The sequence below is a fragment of the Lepisosteus oculatus genome, chromosome 11 (genome assembly GCF_040954835.1).
Source record: "Lepisosteus oculatus isolate fLepOcu1 chromosome 11, fLepOcu1.hap2, whole genome shotgun sequence".
Taxonomy (NCBI): Eukaryota; Metazoa; Chordata; class Actinopteri; order Semionotiformes; family Lepisosteidae; genus Lepisosteus; species Lepisosteus oculatus.
The window spans coordinates 9,126,048-9,142,810 of NC_090706.1; the positions used below are offsets into that span (position 1 = coordinate 9,126,048).

The 16,763-nt window shown below is 41.8% G+C and overlaps 1 protein-coding gene across 1 annotated transcript; it reads right to left on the reverse strand.

Moving 5' to 3' along the window:
• Positions 1 to 1,346: 1,346 nt before the first annotated feature.
• LOC102688241 (cytochrome P450 2K1-like) lies at positions 1,347 to 16,428 on the reverse strand. Its single transcript, XM_069195549.1, has 9 exons — positions 16,186 to 16,428; positions 9,544 to 9,706; positions 8,816 to 8,965; positions 8,266 to 8,426; positions 6,379 to 6,555; positions 5,662 to 5,803; positions 4,666 to 4,853; positions 4,001 to 4,142; positions 1,347 to 2,488 (listed from the first exon to the last, which is right to left on the reverse strand). The coding sequence occupies exons 1-9, from the start codon at positions 16,384 to 16,386 to the stop codon at positions 2,304 to 2,306; spliced, it is 1,509 nt and encodes a 502-aa protein (XP_069051650.1). The 5' UTR covers positions 16,387 to 16,428; the 3' UTR covers positions 1,347 to 2,303.
• Positions 16,429 to 16,763: the final 335 nt, after the last annotated feature.

Genomic DNA, 16,763 nt, shown 5'->3' on the forward strand with positions numbered 1-16,763 from the left:
TTAGTTTAACTCTGGAATTTATTAAGGCGGTTTACATTTTTGTTCGATTTTCCTTTTACTTTTGTTATGTTTATTAGTACAATTAAATAGCTTAAAAATCGTTTGTAAAACAAACTAAAAATAAACGTCGGAAGACATAATACAGATCTGCGGTAAATAATGTGGTTAGTCTGTATACTAAGACGCTGACATTTCTCTAAATAAAACATCTAACAAAGAAAAAGTAGCATTAAATATTATTTTAAAACATTTTAGTTGCTCTAATTACACATTTTTCGAGACCGGAAGAAGAAAGAAACAAACATAACAGAAAAATACGTTTTTCAAAGACACGATATATTACAAAATGTCTAGAATATACTGTACAGTATATTGTATACAAATAAAGCTGAAGGGCATTACATATCGTTTTCCAAAAGGGACATTGACTCACTTATTCTACCTGATCTGAAAGTAGGTCACATAAATCATGACGGTTTTTATTTACATTTCATTTAAATTAAAGAAAACACAGATTTTGTCCTCAGATCGATGAAATATAAAAACGGTATTTAACACTGACTGAAAAAACTATGCACCATTCATACATCTCTTACATTATACCCAGCCTGGAAGGGCTGATGGGAAATCAGTCCATTTATCCTTTAAAGTACTGTTTTGTACTCAAGTACTACTACTAATAATAATAATAATTATTATTGCTTACACTTATATAAAGCTTTTCTGGAGACTCCACTCAAAGCGCTTTACAGGTAATGGGGACTCCCCTCCACCACCACCAATGTACTTCAGATTTACTTTACTGAGTCTAGAAGCTAAATCCTCTCCTATCGCTACAGCTATGGAGTAGAGTAAGTAAGTTATTTCTGCATATAAGCACCAATGTGGTAGGGGGTGGTCACTTCCTCAGACTGACATTGGAATGTGTGGAATTGCACACAGAGCCTGTGCTATCTGCTCCTCTCCCTCAGTAACTCCACCCCTTCTGCCTGCCAATTATCCAATCAGCCTAATGTGTGTCCCATTGTAACCTTTTCCTCCTTAACAGGTGACTTTCTCACAGACTTTCTCCCTGCCTCACAGAGCTGTTCCATGCTTCCTGTACAGTGTTCTTATTCCCAAGTTATTTTTATCACTATTTGAGTTATTACAGACTGTTAGCTCACTTTTTTATTCTTTGAGCTGGTGATGTTGATCATGTTCAGTTCTTTGATGAGGTATTGTTATTCAGCAATGCTGTATTTTGTTGGAAAAGGAAGTTTTAAGCAAAGGAAAAGGAAAATAAAGAAAATAAAAAAGGGAATCTTTCCCTTGTATTGCTCTGACAATGTACAAAAAAACCCAGATTGAGAATTTAGAACAACATTTTTATTTTAAATTTAAACACAGTAAAGGAGTTACGATGAACAACAACAATCAGTAGATGAGAAAGTATGAATAAAGTTTCGTCCACATCAAGTTGTAATATTTAGGTCAATAGTTCCATTTTATTTAAATTCTTATCAAATATTTTAACATTGCAAATGTGAAGCACAATTACATTGTACATGCTGATATACTGACATGCAAGTTATCAAGACTTTACTTGTACTTGTTCACTGATATTCACTCATAGGTCTTCCAGGTTGTCTGGTTTTCCTCCTCTTGTCTATTCATCAAGAATTGTAAACTACGTTTAATTTCTTATTTCCTCTGAAGCGAATAAAGAGGCCTGTGGAGCAGGAATGACTGCCACTACTCTAGCTAGTATTACGTTCTCAAGAAGGAGCATTTAAATATGTCTGTTTCACTTTAAATGGCTGCAATGGTTTATATTGAAACTATCCTTTAACAGCACAGGCCTATAATTTACTGCTCAAATTTACTGATACATTCCTCTCCAGATCCTTGAAACTCCAATGCCTTCTTTTTTTCTTCCAGCTTAGTTCTTGACTGTTTGATTGAAACCACAATTTAATGATGGATTAATTATCCATTTTGAGTTCTTTCCAAGTCTGGAATGGTCAGAGATGTTAATGTATAAAATATGGATTCATTAATTCCATGAAATAACTTCAAGTTACCACTAAAAAGTTTAATTAATCACATATTTTCTGTTTTTTTTTTCTAAGACTCCACAGCTTTTTAAAGCTGCTTATGAACCATGTGAGCTGCTTATGAACCACATCTTCAGTAGCTGTGTAAATCTCAAGGTGTAAACTCTGAAATCCCATTTTCAATGAGACGAGACTGAGACACAACAGGCTGCTGTGGCCTCAGTGTGGAAGAGGAGGCCGACACAGACTGAAAGAAAGCCTTGACCATCAGTGGCTGACAGCACAGAGCTTGTAGGAATGTGGGGATGCAGTAATACCGGGGACTGGTTCCATATTCAGGTCCTCAGGCCGGATACCAGGGGGCAGATGGAAGGTGAACTTCTGGAGGAGGGCAGTGAAGAACAGGAAGAGCTCCATCTTGGCCAGAGTCTCGCCCAGACAAGCCCTCCGACCTGCAGGGCACACCACAAAGCAGATTGATCTAGAAATGGGATCTATACACAGGTATATCACCAGGACCTGGAGATGGACACCACACTGTCATGTAACTTGGTACTCAAACATAAAGAAACCACCTGCAGAAAGAATTTAGACTGGTTAGTCAATGTTCTCATTGGTACAGTGTGGACAGGTAAGAATCAAAGGAACGTGTTGGTGTGAATGACCTCCTCTAATTTGAAATATTTACAATTTTTTCAACAAATATTTCTAAAATGTAACACCAAAATTTTCAAGTATCTACAGTACATATTTCTGGTGTGAATACACAAATATAGATTCACATTCTGAAAATGTTTTATTTTACTTGTAAAATCTTTAGGGCTAGGAAGTTTAATCGAATAAAATAGGGTTCTTTACAGTGAGATGCAAAGATGCTGAAACATTCAATTGGAAATAGGGAGACCTCCTGAGTGTTACTCAATGGGAAACTGGAATTATAACTTTGAGAAACCTGCAAATGTTTGTTTTCAGGTTTATTTGAATGTCCTATAGAAAAAAAGTTTTAATAATCACCTCAGGATAGCAACAACAAGTAACTGTGAACGTGGGCTTCAGCAACAACTTGCTAAATCTGTTATCTCCCTTATATATACAATTTCAATTAAAACAAATTATCAGAAAAAATGAAAGCATAGTTGAATCAAAATAACATCATACCTATCTATGTTTTAAAGTTTTCAAGACCGTAGAAATGTCACTATTTCTATGAAGCTGTCGTAACTATCATAATGCCACTTTGCCTGTTACACGTGTATGAAAACAAAGATGTTCCAAAAGCTATTTATGTGTTGGATTTGAGAACAGTTCAGATAGAATCAAGCTAAGACTACACCCTAGAGTGCATCTGTCATGTTTATTGTTTATTTCTAGTGAATATGTGTCAGATGAAACATTTCATTTGCAAAATCACTTGTAAATTTTAAGAGCTCAGCAAAACCAGAAAGAACAAAAGAGAGATTGCAAGGATAGTTTAAAATTGTTTAAAATCAAAAGGGTCCCATATTATTCCTGATGAGATGCTGTTCTGTGTAACAATTGCAACAGATAATGCTGGTTGCAATGCTGGTATACAAACGACTATACTTTATGTACCCAATACAAGAGCAAGTCTCTAGATTTCTGTTATATCTTCAATTCTATGACACTGCAATGTTTTGACAATGTAATTGGTTGGTCCATTTATAATAAACTCAAATATATAATTAATTAATTGATTATAGAAAAGAACTGGAGCAGATTGTAAGCACTGGTACTTGGGTGTCCATGCTCTTAGAAAAACAAACTAGGAAGAGCGCTTCCAACAGAGCACAGCATTCTGGCCTTCAGACTCATACAAGAACAAATATTAGGCTCATATTTTTTCTGTACATTGGAGTGATGAGTGGCGTCTCAGGAGTTCTACCTGGAAAATGAGCCAGGTTAATGAAATAAGAAAATGATCAGGCTACAAATGTGACACAGACCTGCTGAAAAGGGCATGAAGGCTTCTTTCCTAACGAAATTTCCCTGAGCATCCAGGAAGTGGCCAGGGTTGAACTCAAAGGGCGTGTCCCACTGCGTCTTGTCGAACAGCACAGAAGTGAGCAGCGGAATGACAGAGGTGCCCTGAGGAAGACAGACAGCAGGTTTATGTGTAAAGTATTAGATGATGTGTATTCTACACAAAACCTCTTTGATTCAGTTGCCTTTTCTGGTGTCATCAGATAATAGTTATCAAATCTGAAAAAAATGTTTAACTAATTCCAGCTTTTAAAGCTGATATCAGTACAGATATCAGTATTGACAGTTAGTATCTAACTTTCCTTGATTAGTTGAGAATTTCCTAGCCTAATGTCCACTACGGACCCATATTTGGCAGATATATGACTGATCATTCAGAATGTTGATGCTTCAAGTGGCTTTGAGATACATTAGGCCCTTTACTTCATTTTTTTCACTCAGATAAATTATCAAGTGTAACAGTTCTCTTACTCAGCTAAGCTTCCATTGTATTGGCTTATGTTATTTCTGAAGAATGCTCTTCCTATCTTTGAGTTTCTGATGAGGGTTAACCTCACTTCCCACTGTGACCCTGTGAGGTCTGTCTATGGGTGGGAGTAAGAGTGAGGGGTGTGACAGAGAGGTTCACCTTCGGGATCTTGTAGCCCCTGAAGGTGGTGTCCACTGTAGTCTCGTGCAGCACATTCATGGGCAGCACGTTTCCGAACCTCTGGACTTCATGTAACACTGCGTCAGTGTAGGGCATGCTCTTCCGGTCTTCAGACCTTGGAGGGCGCTCTCTCCCAATCACTCTCTCAATCTCTGCTTTCACTTTCTCTGCAGTGGAGAGTGGGAGGGTTGATTTAAGCTTGAGTAAAATTACATTTTACCCCCCAAATTTTCCCACTAAAAGTAAATTATTCTGGCTTGAGTGTTGCTGCTATTAAGTTCTCTTTTAGAGAGATACATTAGTGTGAATTACTGTGGAAATATGTCTTAGGTGTCACCCATAGAAGTAGAAAACACACAAGCAAAACAAGAGTTACATAAAACCACATGAAATTATAACAACAGTATTTGAAACATAAATACATAGTTATATTCCATACTTTCATTGAGCAGTTTTATTGCATAAGGGACAAAAGACTTTTTATAAATGTTTAGATTTGAATTTGGTACCCTATACCATCTTCCTGATGGGAGTATTATGAATTGAGAATTGAGTGGGTGTGTGGGATCGGCTATGATGTTCCTTGCCTTTCTAGAACTGTATTACGATATAAATTGCAGAGCTGGGGTTGCTGTTTCCCAATAATGTTTCCTGCCATTTTCACAATTCTCTCATAGTGCTCATCTTTAAAGGGACTGTAACTCACTTCATTGTGAATTATACATATTTTTTTTCTAGATGATCATTACACACAGAGAGGAAATTGACAAGTACTATACGTTGTTTTTTTTTCCTATTGCTGCATTGACTGCATTGAGGCAGGATGGGGAAATAACTGTAGATTTGAATAACACAGTGAATGTAATTATCCCAATCCTTTGTTTTAGGTAAGAAAACATTGACTCATTATTATGGTCTGTTTATCCTTATGATTCAAATTAGTTATTCTTATTAGAAGGACAGTGAGATACCCACCCTGAATGTGAGGGTACCTCATCATCAGCAGAAGGCCCCAGCGCAGGGTGGTGGATGTGGTTTCTGTTCCGGCTCCAAACAAGTTGGCTGATGTGAATATCATGTTGTCCTCGTCAAAATATGTATGGGAGTTTTTAGCTTCCTATAAAAAGAGATCATACTATTAGTGTACAAAACAAATAAAAATACTGTGTCCCAAAACAACAGAACAAATGCCAATCTAACTAAAGTATAAGATTCCCATACTTTAGAAAATGGAGGTTTAACTAACAGAAAGGTGTTTCATTAAGTCAATCAAAATAAAAATAGAAGACAGGCATCATGGTGGTGCATTGATTAGCATTGCTGCAACTCAGCATTGGGGCCCTGTTTGAGTGAGTTTCTTCCAGGGCCTCTGGTTTCCTATCACAGTCCAAGACACATTGGTAGGTTAATTGGCTTCTTGGTAAACAGGGGCCTTGGAGTCTGTGCTGTCTGTATTCTTGTCTGTCTGCCCTGTGATAAACTGGCGTCCAGTCCAGGGTGTCCTGTGACTTGTACCCATTACTTGATGGGATAAGCTCAGCTGCGACCCTGAATTTGAAGAAGCAGTTAGAAAATGGATGGATAGAAAACAGCAGATATTCTTTATATGAGTCTTATGTATATTACTTTTCCAATGGCAGCACACAGAAACAGTGATTAAGAGCTCACTAAATACTGTCACGAGAGCATCACCTCCTCGTGTTGCTTCACTATGAAGGTATCGATGAAGCTCCTCATGTCATTAGGGTCAACAGCATTTTTGCGCTCCTTATACAGCTTCCTGAAGAAAGACTGAGTCTCATTTGAATTACTTGAAACTTTCTTAAAATCCTTTATAAAATACCCTATAAAGGGGAAGATGTTGAACAGCTGGAAAAAAAGAAAGAAAGAACAGGATGTAAGATGTTAGCCAGCAGCCATATCACCCTGCAACTCACAACTGGCAACCCACTAAAGCTAAGCAGGTGTGAGCCTGGTCAGTACCTGGATGGGAGACCTCCTAGGAAAAACTAAGGTTGCTGCTGGAAGAGGTGTTAGTGAGGCCAGCAGGGGGCGCTCACCCTGTGGTCCATGTGGGTCCTAATGCCCCAGTATAGTGATGGGGACACTATACTGTAAACAGGCGCTGTCCTTCGGATGAGATATAAAACCGAGGTCCTGACTCTCTGTGGTCATTAAAAATCCCGTTTCTCGAAAAGAGAAGGGGTGTAACCCTGGTTTCCTGGCCAAATTTATCAATCAAAGGTCTTTATCAATCATGGCCTCCTTATAATCCCCATCTATGATTAATTACTTAATTACTCTGCTCTCCTCACCACTGATAGCTGGTGTGTTATGAGTGTTCTGGCGCACTATGGCTGCTGTCGCATCATCCAGGTGGATGCTGCTCATTGGTGGTGGTGGAGGGGAGTCCCCATTACCTGTAAAGTGCTTGGACTGGAGTATCCAGAAAATTGCTATATAAGTGTAAGCAATTATTATTATTATTACAAGTAAATCTAAGGTGACCCTTGTATAAAGAACACACAACAAAACAAAGTTTAATGTCTGGAGTTTTTTACAGCTGAAAGTTGGATCAAAACAGGCGATGTGTGAAGCAGGGCCACAGGACCAGCAGTTCTGAAAAACCAGTCCCCGACAGAATTACCAATTGCAATGGTGAGTAAAACTTTGGAAACGAGCAGCCATTGTTTTTCTAAATAATTTTTGCTCTTTTCTATGACTTGTTCTATTCTTGGAAGGCTTGTTTTACTGATTAAAATATATAGAGTGATTGACATCTGCTGGTGTAACAGAGCTCAAGAATGTTACAAAGCACGGAAGTATTGGTTATGTCTTTTGGGTGTAGTGGTTGTGTAGATTGGGTGCTTGGAGATGTGTCTCTGATGCTATTTCAAGACTGCAGTCTGACTGCTTGTGTTGTACAGTGTTGTGTTCCTCTCATTTTTAGACCAGTACCAAGAAATGGTCCATGAGCTCTTTGCTTGTGTTCTGTTCATCTATGAACATGACCATGACGAGAACTGTTTGAAATGTCCATAACCAACAAGGTCTTTATAATGATTGAAGAGAAAACTATACTGTTAATAATGAAACATGGAGACTTTAACAAACTGTAACAGTCACAAAGAAGATAAGAATCTGACATGAACATGCAATAACATATATTGTGCCTCAGAATCTGATCTATTAAGTGATTAAGAAATTAATGGCTAAACATGACCTGAAAATAGTAATTATCAGACAGCGCTGTTGCTATTTCAGCTGATGATTATGAGACACACAATGGTGCTTTTGACCATATGACAAACTGTTAAACTGTGGTAATGTGTCTTTTTTTTACATTTTTGAGTAATTTAAATTGGACAATTACAATAATGAGTACTACACACACATAATACAGTTGTATTAAAATACATACGAAAGTATATCATATACTCAAAACTAGAGAAGAAACAATTCGTTGTTTTTCCTAATGTCTTAAAACAAGACTAAATGCTTATTTAAAATGTAGTTTCCTGCAAAAAAAAAATAGAAATATGAAGATAATTTGTTAACCCAACCCTTGCAGTCCCATACCTGCATTTTTGGGGACATTATTAGCCTCACATTCTCATTCACAAGCTTCTGGAGCCGAAGAAACTGGGGGTTGTTGTACTCGAAGCGATCCCCAAACACAATGGTGCATATGATGTTGGATACTGCGGAGTTGATGTGGATAGTAGGCTCAAACGGTTGACCTTGGAGGAAGGAAAAGAAAAAAAGACTTGCATCATCACATGGGTCAAGATCAAAAGCAAGTGCTAGGTATGAGTTACTCAGTGATAACCATCCATCTTGTTAGGGCAGTAAGGCGACATTATCATGATCAAGAAAGGTGCTCTTCACACATCTGTTGTTTTTATCTAGTCATAATCATTGCTCAATTATAGCAGTCTATAAATGCAATGAATAAACCTGGTAAATAGTCATTTTAAAGTCATAGTTCTTCATCCTGCGAACTTCAGTTAAGGAAGCAAAGCCCAGTTTTGTGAATTTGCATCAAGTAGGTGCAGATGCATAAAGTATCTTTCCCTTATCTCTGCAAGCCATGTTGGGAAAAAAAGGAGGATGTACTATTTGATGGTACCTTTGTAGGACTCAAAGACTTCTATCAGCATTTTGGACTCCTCCATGATCCTGTCCTCAATGGTTCTCTTGCCCATGCCAAAGTCCCGCAAGCTGGAGAGAGTAAACCGACGCATTGTCTTCCATGACTCACCCTGTCCAAATACAATACCTGGAAATGACAGGTGACAAAAGCTTTTAAATTGTCTGTTTTCTGTCAACTATTTCTCATGCAGAAGTTTAGTTTTTTGCTCATATTTTAATCAAGCTATATCTCCAAGAAGACAAGGAGACAATGTGAAGCACAGCACCTTAATATTTCTGATTTGGAGATTATCAACAATATTGATTGAAAGCTGAACCTTCCATCCATCCAGTTTCTAACCACTTCATGCAGTTCAAAGTTGCAGAGGAGTCAGAGCCTGTCCCAGCAAGCTACAGGCACAAGACAGGATACACCTGGAGGGGACGCCCGTTCATCACAAGGCAGACACAGACACGCAAACACTCAAACCAGTTTACCCAGCAGCCAAATTCACTGACCAGAGCTCCCAGAGGAAACCCACACAAACACAGGAAGAACATACAAATTCCATGGTGACAACATCCCAGGTGCAAAATTTAATCCAAGCCCCCTTTTGCTAGGCAGTAAGACTAACCACTGCACCACTGAGCTGGCCCTCACATTCAATATTGATTCAAAGTATTTTGTTTTAAAGTTCAGGCACTGAAGTGAGTTTACTTTTTTACCTTTTTCCTTTGAAATTAATTGTGAGGTATTTGTTTGTCCCCTTCCTCCAAAGTCATCTGCCTGGTCCACCAAGGCTTCCTTCACTGTCTGATATCCAGTCAGGACTACAAACTTCTGTCTGCCCATGTGGAAAGTGAACACATTGCCGTACTGCTCTGACAGCTGAAGAGGGAAACAGAGGAGAAGAGAAGACTGAGGTGGTGCACACAGACTACATCAACAGGATTTTGACTGCAAGGAAATTTTCTATTGGCACCCACATAATAGCTCCAGAGAGCTTCAGAATGATCAGACAGGTTTAAGTCTGAGAAACAAACGTTTCTTCTGTAATTCTTGATGTTTAGAGAAACTAAAGAGACAGGCATTCTAGCAAGAGCTGGGTCACCACAATTGACAAATTGACTGACTGCACATGAAGAACATACAGTAGGAAATGTCACGCCCCACACTCTCCCTCGCAAACGACGTTACATTCCCGGAACCTCTGCTTCCCAATCTCATCCCTGATTGAACCCAGCACATTCTCACATGCATCAGATTCCTCAAATTCTCACTCCCTAACCAATCATCCAATCACACCCCTTTCCTTTCAGTATTTAAACCCCCTTCGCACACCTTCCCACGCTCACTATTGAGAAGCCTATCTTAGTATTCTCCAGTGCGTGTTTCCTAACCTTTTTGACTGATCTCCCGTTACGAATCTTCTGCTTCTGCTTCTGCCTCTTGACCTCGCCTTCTGGATTTTGCCTTTGAATTGTTTGACTATCTCTTGTTACCGGACCCTTTGCCTCCCTTATCGACCCTGCCTTTGGATTTTGTCTTTTGGATTGTCCCTTTGCTACTCTGTGTCCTGTGGGATTCCGGTCACGCATAAGGATCCTCCTATTCCACGTATTGGTTCCCTGACAGAATAGTGAGCCATATTAAAATGGATCCAGCGGACCAGAGTCAACTTTCTATTCTCCTTGAACACTCCCGGAATCTGGACCTGCTAACTACTGCAGTCCAGCAACTAGCTGACCACTTTGCACTTCCGCCGTCTCCCCCACCTGCAGCTCCTGCCCCTGCACCCCCGCTTCAAACACAAACTAATCTTCTACCCCCTCCCCTCCCGGAAAAATTTGATGGCGACTCCTCCAGTTGTCAGGGCTTTGTGACTCAATGTCAGATGGCTTTCCACATCCGTCCAGACTGCTTCCCCACCGATGGAGAAAGAATTGCTTTTATGGTTTCTTGCCTCTCTGGACGAGCTCTGGAATGGGCTGGACATCTCATCTCTCGAAACGCTCCTGAGACTGCTAACTTCCACCTTTTTCAGACAGCTCTACAATCTGCCTTTGGGCAGTTGCACTCTCGCCACCTCATTGTTGCACGCCTCACTTCCCTTACTCAAGGATCTCGCTCTTTTCAGGACTACTCTTCCGAATTCCGTTTTCTGGCTGCTCAACTCGCTTGGGATCACAATGCCCTGATTCACTACTTCCGCCTTGGATTATCTGATGAACTCAAGGATCACGTTGTGCACCTGCCCCTGGACTTCCCATCACTTGACTCCTTCATTTCTCGAGTTTTTGAACTAGAGCTCAGGCTGCAACAGCGAAGGTCGGACAATCGGACCCCTCCCACACCCTCCCAACTGCCTTCCTTCCATAGACTGACCTCCGAGGAAAGAGATTGCCGACGTCGTGAGGGGCGTTGCCTTTACTGCGGTTCCCCTGATCACCTCCGAGCTGCCTGCCCCAGTCGCCCTCCTTGCTCCTATCCACCTGCTGTTATGGCCAGTGTCACTTCTTCCTCTCCCAGATCTGGACTCTTTCTCCCAGCCACCCTGTCATGGACTACTGGACAGACCTCTCTCTCTGCTTTTGTTGATTCGGGCTCCGAAGAGAACTTCCTTGACTCTGGACTCGCTTCGTCCTGGAATATTCCCCGGTTGCCAGTCACCCAGCCCATTCGGCTCCTCACTCTTGATGGCTCCCCCCTCTCCCCTGGTCTGGTGAAGTGGCAGACCCCTCCCCTCACTCTTCGCATCGGCGCCACCCACCAGGAGGTCATTCGGTTCTTTCTCATTCAATCCCCTTCTCACCCATTGGTTCTTGGTTTCCCGTGGTTACGGATTCACAACCCACACATCTCCTGGTCACAAGGGGAACTCACAGCCTGGGGTTCCCATTGCCTTTCGCATTGTTGTCAGCTTCCTCAGAAAGTTTCCGTCTCCTACATATCTCAAGATAACCTCCTCAATATCCCTTCCCAGTACTCGGATCTACACCTAGCCTTCAGTAAACAGAAGGCCCTATCCCTCCCGCCTCATCGCCCATCTGACTGTCCTATAGACCTAATTCCAGGGGTCCTACCCCCTAAGGGCCATGTCTATTCACTCTCCAACGAAGAGACTCAGGCTATGGAAGATTATATCCAGGAGTCCTTGGAATCTGGTTTCATCCGCCCCTCTTCCTCACCTGCCTGCGCCGGTTTCTTCTTTGTTAAAAAGAAAGACGGCTCTCTCAGACCCTGCATTGATTATCGCGGTCTGAATAACATAACTATCAAGAACAGTTATCCCCTCCCTCTGATTTCATCGGCTTTGGAATCACTCCGGGGCGCCACTATTTTTTCTAAACTGGATCTCCGCGGTGCGTATAATTTGATCCGCATTCGGGAGGGTGACGAATGGAAGACGGCATTCATTACTACCCACGGTCATTATGAATACCAAGTAATGCCGTTTGGACTGATTAATGCTCCTGCTGTCTTTCAGGGGTTCATGAATGACATCTTTAGGGATATCTTGCACAAATATGTCCTGGTATACCTGGATGATATTCTGATCTTTTCCCAAAGTCCCCAGGAACATGTCTCTCATGTGCGTGAGGTTCTTCATCGTTTGATTCAGAACAAACTCTACGCCAAATTGGAAAAGTGTACTTTCCATGTTACCAGAATCCACTTCCTTGGCTACATCCTCTCACCCCTGGGCATTGAAATTGACCCTGCCAAGACTGAATCCATACAAAACTGGCCAACCCCCCAGAATTTAAAACAAATTCAACGTTTCCTAGGATTTTCCAATTTTTACCGCCGTTTTATTAGGAATTTCAGCTCTGTCGTCTCCCCCATTACAGCCCTGACCCGAAAAGGTCATGATCAAGGGAAATGGACTCCTGAGGCAGACCAAGCTTTCCTTCATCTCAAGAGACTGTTCACCACAGCCCCCCTCCTCCGTCACCCAGACCCCAACCTTCCATTCATTCTCGAGGTGGATGCCTCAGCCAACGGAGTCGGTGCCATATTATCTCAACGTCATGGAGAGAAGGGTATCCTCCACCCCTGCGCCTTTTTCTCCAAAAAATTGTCCCGGGCCGAGACTAATTATGATGTTGGAGACCGAGAACTACTGGCTATCAAGCTCGCCCTTGAGGAATGGAGACACTGGTTGGAGGGAGCCCTACACCCTTTTACTATTCTTACAGATCATAAGAATCTCTCTTACCTACAAACTGCCAAACGTTTGAATCCACGCCAGGCCCGCTGGTCACTTTTCTTTTCTAGGTTCCATTTTTTTATTACTTATACACCAGGATCCAAGAACATAAAGGCTGACGCCCTATCTCGCCTCCATGATCCTCCTGGCTTTTTGGACCCTCCTGAACCCATTATACCCCCTGAGAGAATTGTGGCTGCTATTAGATGGGACCTGGAGAACCAAATCAAACGTGCACTTCACAACCAAACCGTTCCCCCTCAGTGTCCTCCAGACAGACTCTTTGTTCCGGATACCTTACGCTCCACTGTTCTTCGCTGGGGTCATGACTCACTATTTGCAGGTCACCCCGGTGTCAAACGTTCCTTGGAATTCATCTCTAGACATTTCTGGTGGCCTTCTATGAGGACTGATGTTACTGGGTTCGTGCAGGCCTGTCCCATCTGTGCCATGTCCAAATCCTCCCGTCTCAAGAAGCCCGGTTTACTCCAACCACTCCCAACCCCTAGAAGACCTTGGTCCCACATCTCAGTGGATTTTCTTACAGATCTTCCTGAGAGTCAAGGCAAAACTACCATTATGGTCGTGGTAGATAGATTCTCGAAGTCGGCTCATTTCATTCCTCTTCCTGCCCTCCCATCTGCTCAAGACATGGCTGACCTCTTCATTCTTCATGTCTTCAGACTTCACGGCATTCCTGAGGATATTGTATCAGATCGAGGACCTCAATTCATTTCAAGATTCTGGAGAACTTTTTGCAAATCTCTCGGGACTTCCACATCTCTCACGTCTGGCTATCATCCTGAATCCAATGGACTGACGGAAAGAACCAACCAGGACCTTCTTACTTACCTTCGATCTTACGTCTCTGCTTCTCAAGATGACTGGGTCTCTCTCCTCCCCTGGGCTGAGTATGCTCATAACTCTCTCTCTTCCTCCACCACTGGGATGTCTCCCTTCTATTGCTCCCTGGGATACCAACCCTCTCTTCTCCCGGACTCTATCCCTGATTCGGATATTCCCTGCCTCCAGACGCGCCTCACTTTCCTCAAGAGGATTTGGAGACAAGCCAGATCCGCCCTCCTGAAGACCTCCTTGCGGCAGAAGACCACCGCTGACCGTCATCGACGACCTGTGCCCAGACTACGACGAGGACAGTTTGTCTGGCTGTCTACTAAAAACTTGCCCCTTAGACAGCCTTCACATAAGTTGGGACCCCGTTTTATTGGACCTTTTCGCATCCTCTCCCAGCTCACCCCTGTAACCTATCGTCTTGCTCTTCCTCCAACTCTCAGGGTGCACCCCTCCTTCCACGTCTCTCTCCTGAAACCCTACCACAGATCCCCCCTCTCCCGGCCTCGGCCACCTCCACCCCCACCACGACTCATTGATGGTCTGCCTTCCTACACGGTCAATAAGATCTTGGATGCCCGCTGGCTCCGAGGTCGCCAACAATTTCTAGTCGACTGGGAGGGCTATGGTCCTGAGGAACGTTCCTGGGTCTGGGAGAGAGATATTTTGGATCGCAGCCTCATTGATGACTTTGTTCGTACTCGCTCTCTGAGGTCGTCAGGAGCCGACCCTAAAGGGGGGGGTACTGTCACGCCCCACACTCTCCCTCGCAAACGACGTTACATTCCCGGAACCTCTGCTTCCCAATCTCATCCCTGATTGAACCCAGCACATTCTCACATGCATCAGATTCCTCAAATTCTCACTCCCTAACCAATCATCCAATCACACCCCTTTCCTTTCAGTATTTAAACCCCCTTCGCACACCTTCCCACGCTCACTATTGAGAAGCCTATCTTAGTATTCTCCAGTGCGTGTTTCCTAACCTTTTTGACTGATCTCCCGTTACGAATCTTCTGCTTCTGCTTCTGCCTCTTGACCTCGCCTTCTGGATTTTGCCTTTGAATTGTTTGACTATCTCTTGTTACCGGACCCTTTGCCTCCCTTATCGACCCTGCCTTTGGATTTTGTCTTTTGGATTGTCCCTTTGCTACTCTGTGTCCTGTGGGATTCCGGTCACGCATAAGGATCCTCCTATTCCACGTATTGGTTCCCTGACAGGAAAGTGGTATTCTCATGCCAATTAATCACTGTTACTGGGAATCCAAAGCTTAATTAGTGGAATGACAGTATTTTGTCTTCCAGGGTACTGTATATACACAGATTAAATTATAAAACTACAATTTTTCCATTCATCCCAAATGATGCCAAAATGTGTCTCAGATTCAAGACTAGCAAGTAATTCTGTGCTGTATGAGGATTGTAATCCTTTCACCTTTTTCACTGCTAATTGAGCTAAAAGCTGGATCTTCCAGTCTTACCAGGTCTTATACTGTATACTGTATTGTAGCACATATTGTGTATAGTACATGCACTGTGTAATGCTCAGAAACGTCACTCAGTGATTGGTGCCTATTGGTATTCTAAACTATTCTTGCAAAATAGCTTCTCTCCCAGCACCGGGAATCATACAGAACATACCGATACACAGATCTGTCAGTTTACACATTAAAAGATGTTTGTTAGGCAAAATCACAACAAGGTGTTTTAATGAGCCAATAATGTAGCTAATTCAAATTCTCTTTACCTTTAAAAGACTGATTCCATTTCTACATATGCATTGCAAAATTAAATAGTTTGGATTAATTATCTGGGTTAATGATTATTTTTCACACATATATATATACAGTATAGTATAACGAGAAGCATCGATTTTTACGTGGATCTAGAAAAGGACCAGAGGCTTAAAAGGAAGAAAGGTTGTGGGTTCAGACTTCAAGTGGGACATTGCCGTTTGTCCTGTTACCTAAATATTGCATTTTTAAATACCCTGATCTATAAACGTGAATTATCACTGAAAGTGTTGATAATGCATTACTCATGCGGTGTTTTATAAACTTTTCGTATTTAACTTTTTATTTTGTTTAAATGCATTTATAAAATATATTGAGAGCTGTAAGAAAATGCATAGATTAGTATAAAGAATTATGTTCCACGTGTTATGAACGTAGAAGAGGTCGCCTATTCCGACAAGCCGCACAAGCGATATACAGTATACAGTATATACTGTATTAATGAAGAGACTGTTAATTATAATAGGGATCCCTTCAATTCTCAGGAACTCCGGACAATTCCTGTCACTCACCTTACAGAAAGTCTCCTGTGGTTTCAGAAAGTCCAGTACATTGAGATTCCCGATGATCGGCCAGGGTCGTGGCCCGGGGGGAAATTTATAGGAAGATGCTTTGGAGGGTTTGAAAAACAAGTAGAAAAAGACAACTAACGTTGTAATGAAAAGTAGACACACAGTGGCGGAGTCCGCCAATAGCTGTGTAATTACTGACATGGTTTACTGTTCTCTGCCTGTTCCGAATTACTGGAGTTTCAGTCTCACACTGATATATAGACACTGATTACCTATTAACGGATAGGTTACATATTAAAATGCCATAGACGAGACAGGACTAGAGAACTGCTGTTCACAGGACTAAGGCAAATATTGTTTCGGTGTGCACCCTTTTACCTACAGAGCGACCGCGCTGCAAATAAGTTATATAGACCTTATACTCAAAGGACCCGATCTCTGTTCCTACAGAAATTACTCAGATTCACTCAATACCCATGTAAAACCTGAAAAAATCCAGTCTTTGTCATTTTTACAGCCTGAGATGTCGTCTTATATGTTTGTAGCTCATCAGTGGGAGATTTATCCGAGAGAGAAAA

Coding starts and splice junctions, on each gene's coding strand:
- LOC102688241 (XM_069195549.1), bottom strand. CDS start 16,386: ATGTCAGTAATTACACAGCTATTGGCGGACTCCGCCACTGTGTGTCTA. Junction 8,966..9,543: donor ATTAATTTCAAAGGAAAAAG/GTAAAAAAGTAA, acceptor TGTCATTTCCAG/GTATTGTATTTGGACAGGGT. Junction 5,804..6,378: donor TAGTGAAGCAACACGAGGAG/GTGATGCTCTCG, acceptor CTCTTTTTATAG/GAAGCTAAAAACTCCCATAC.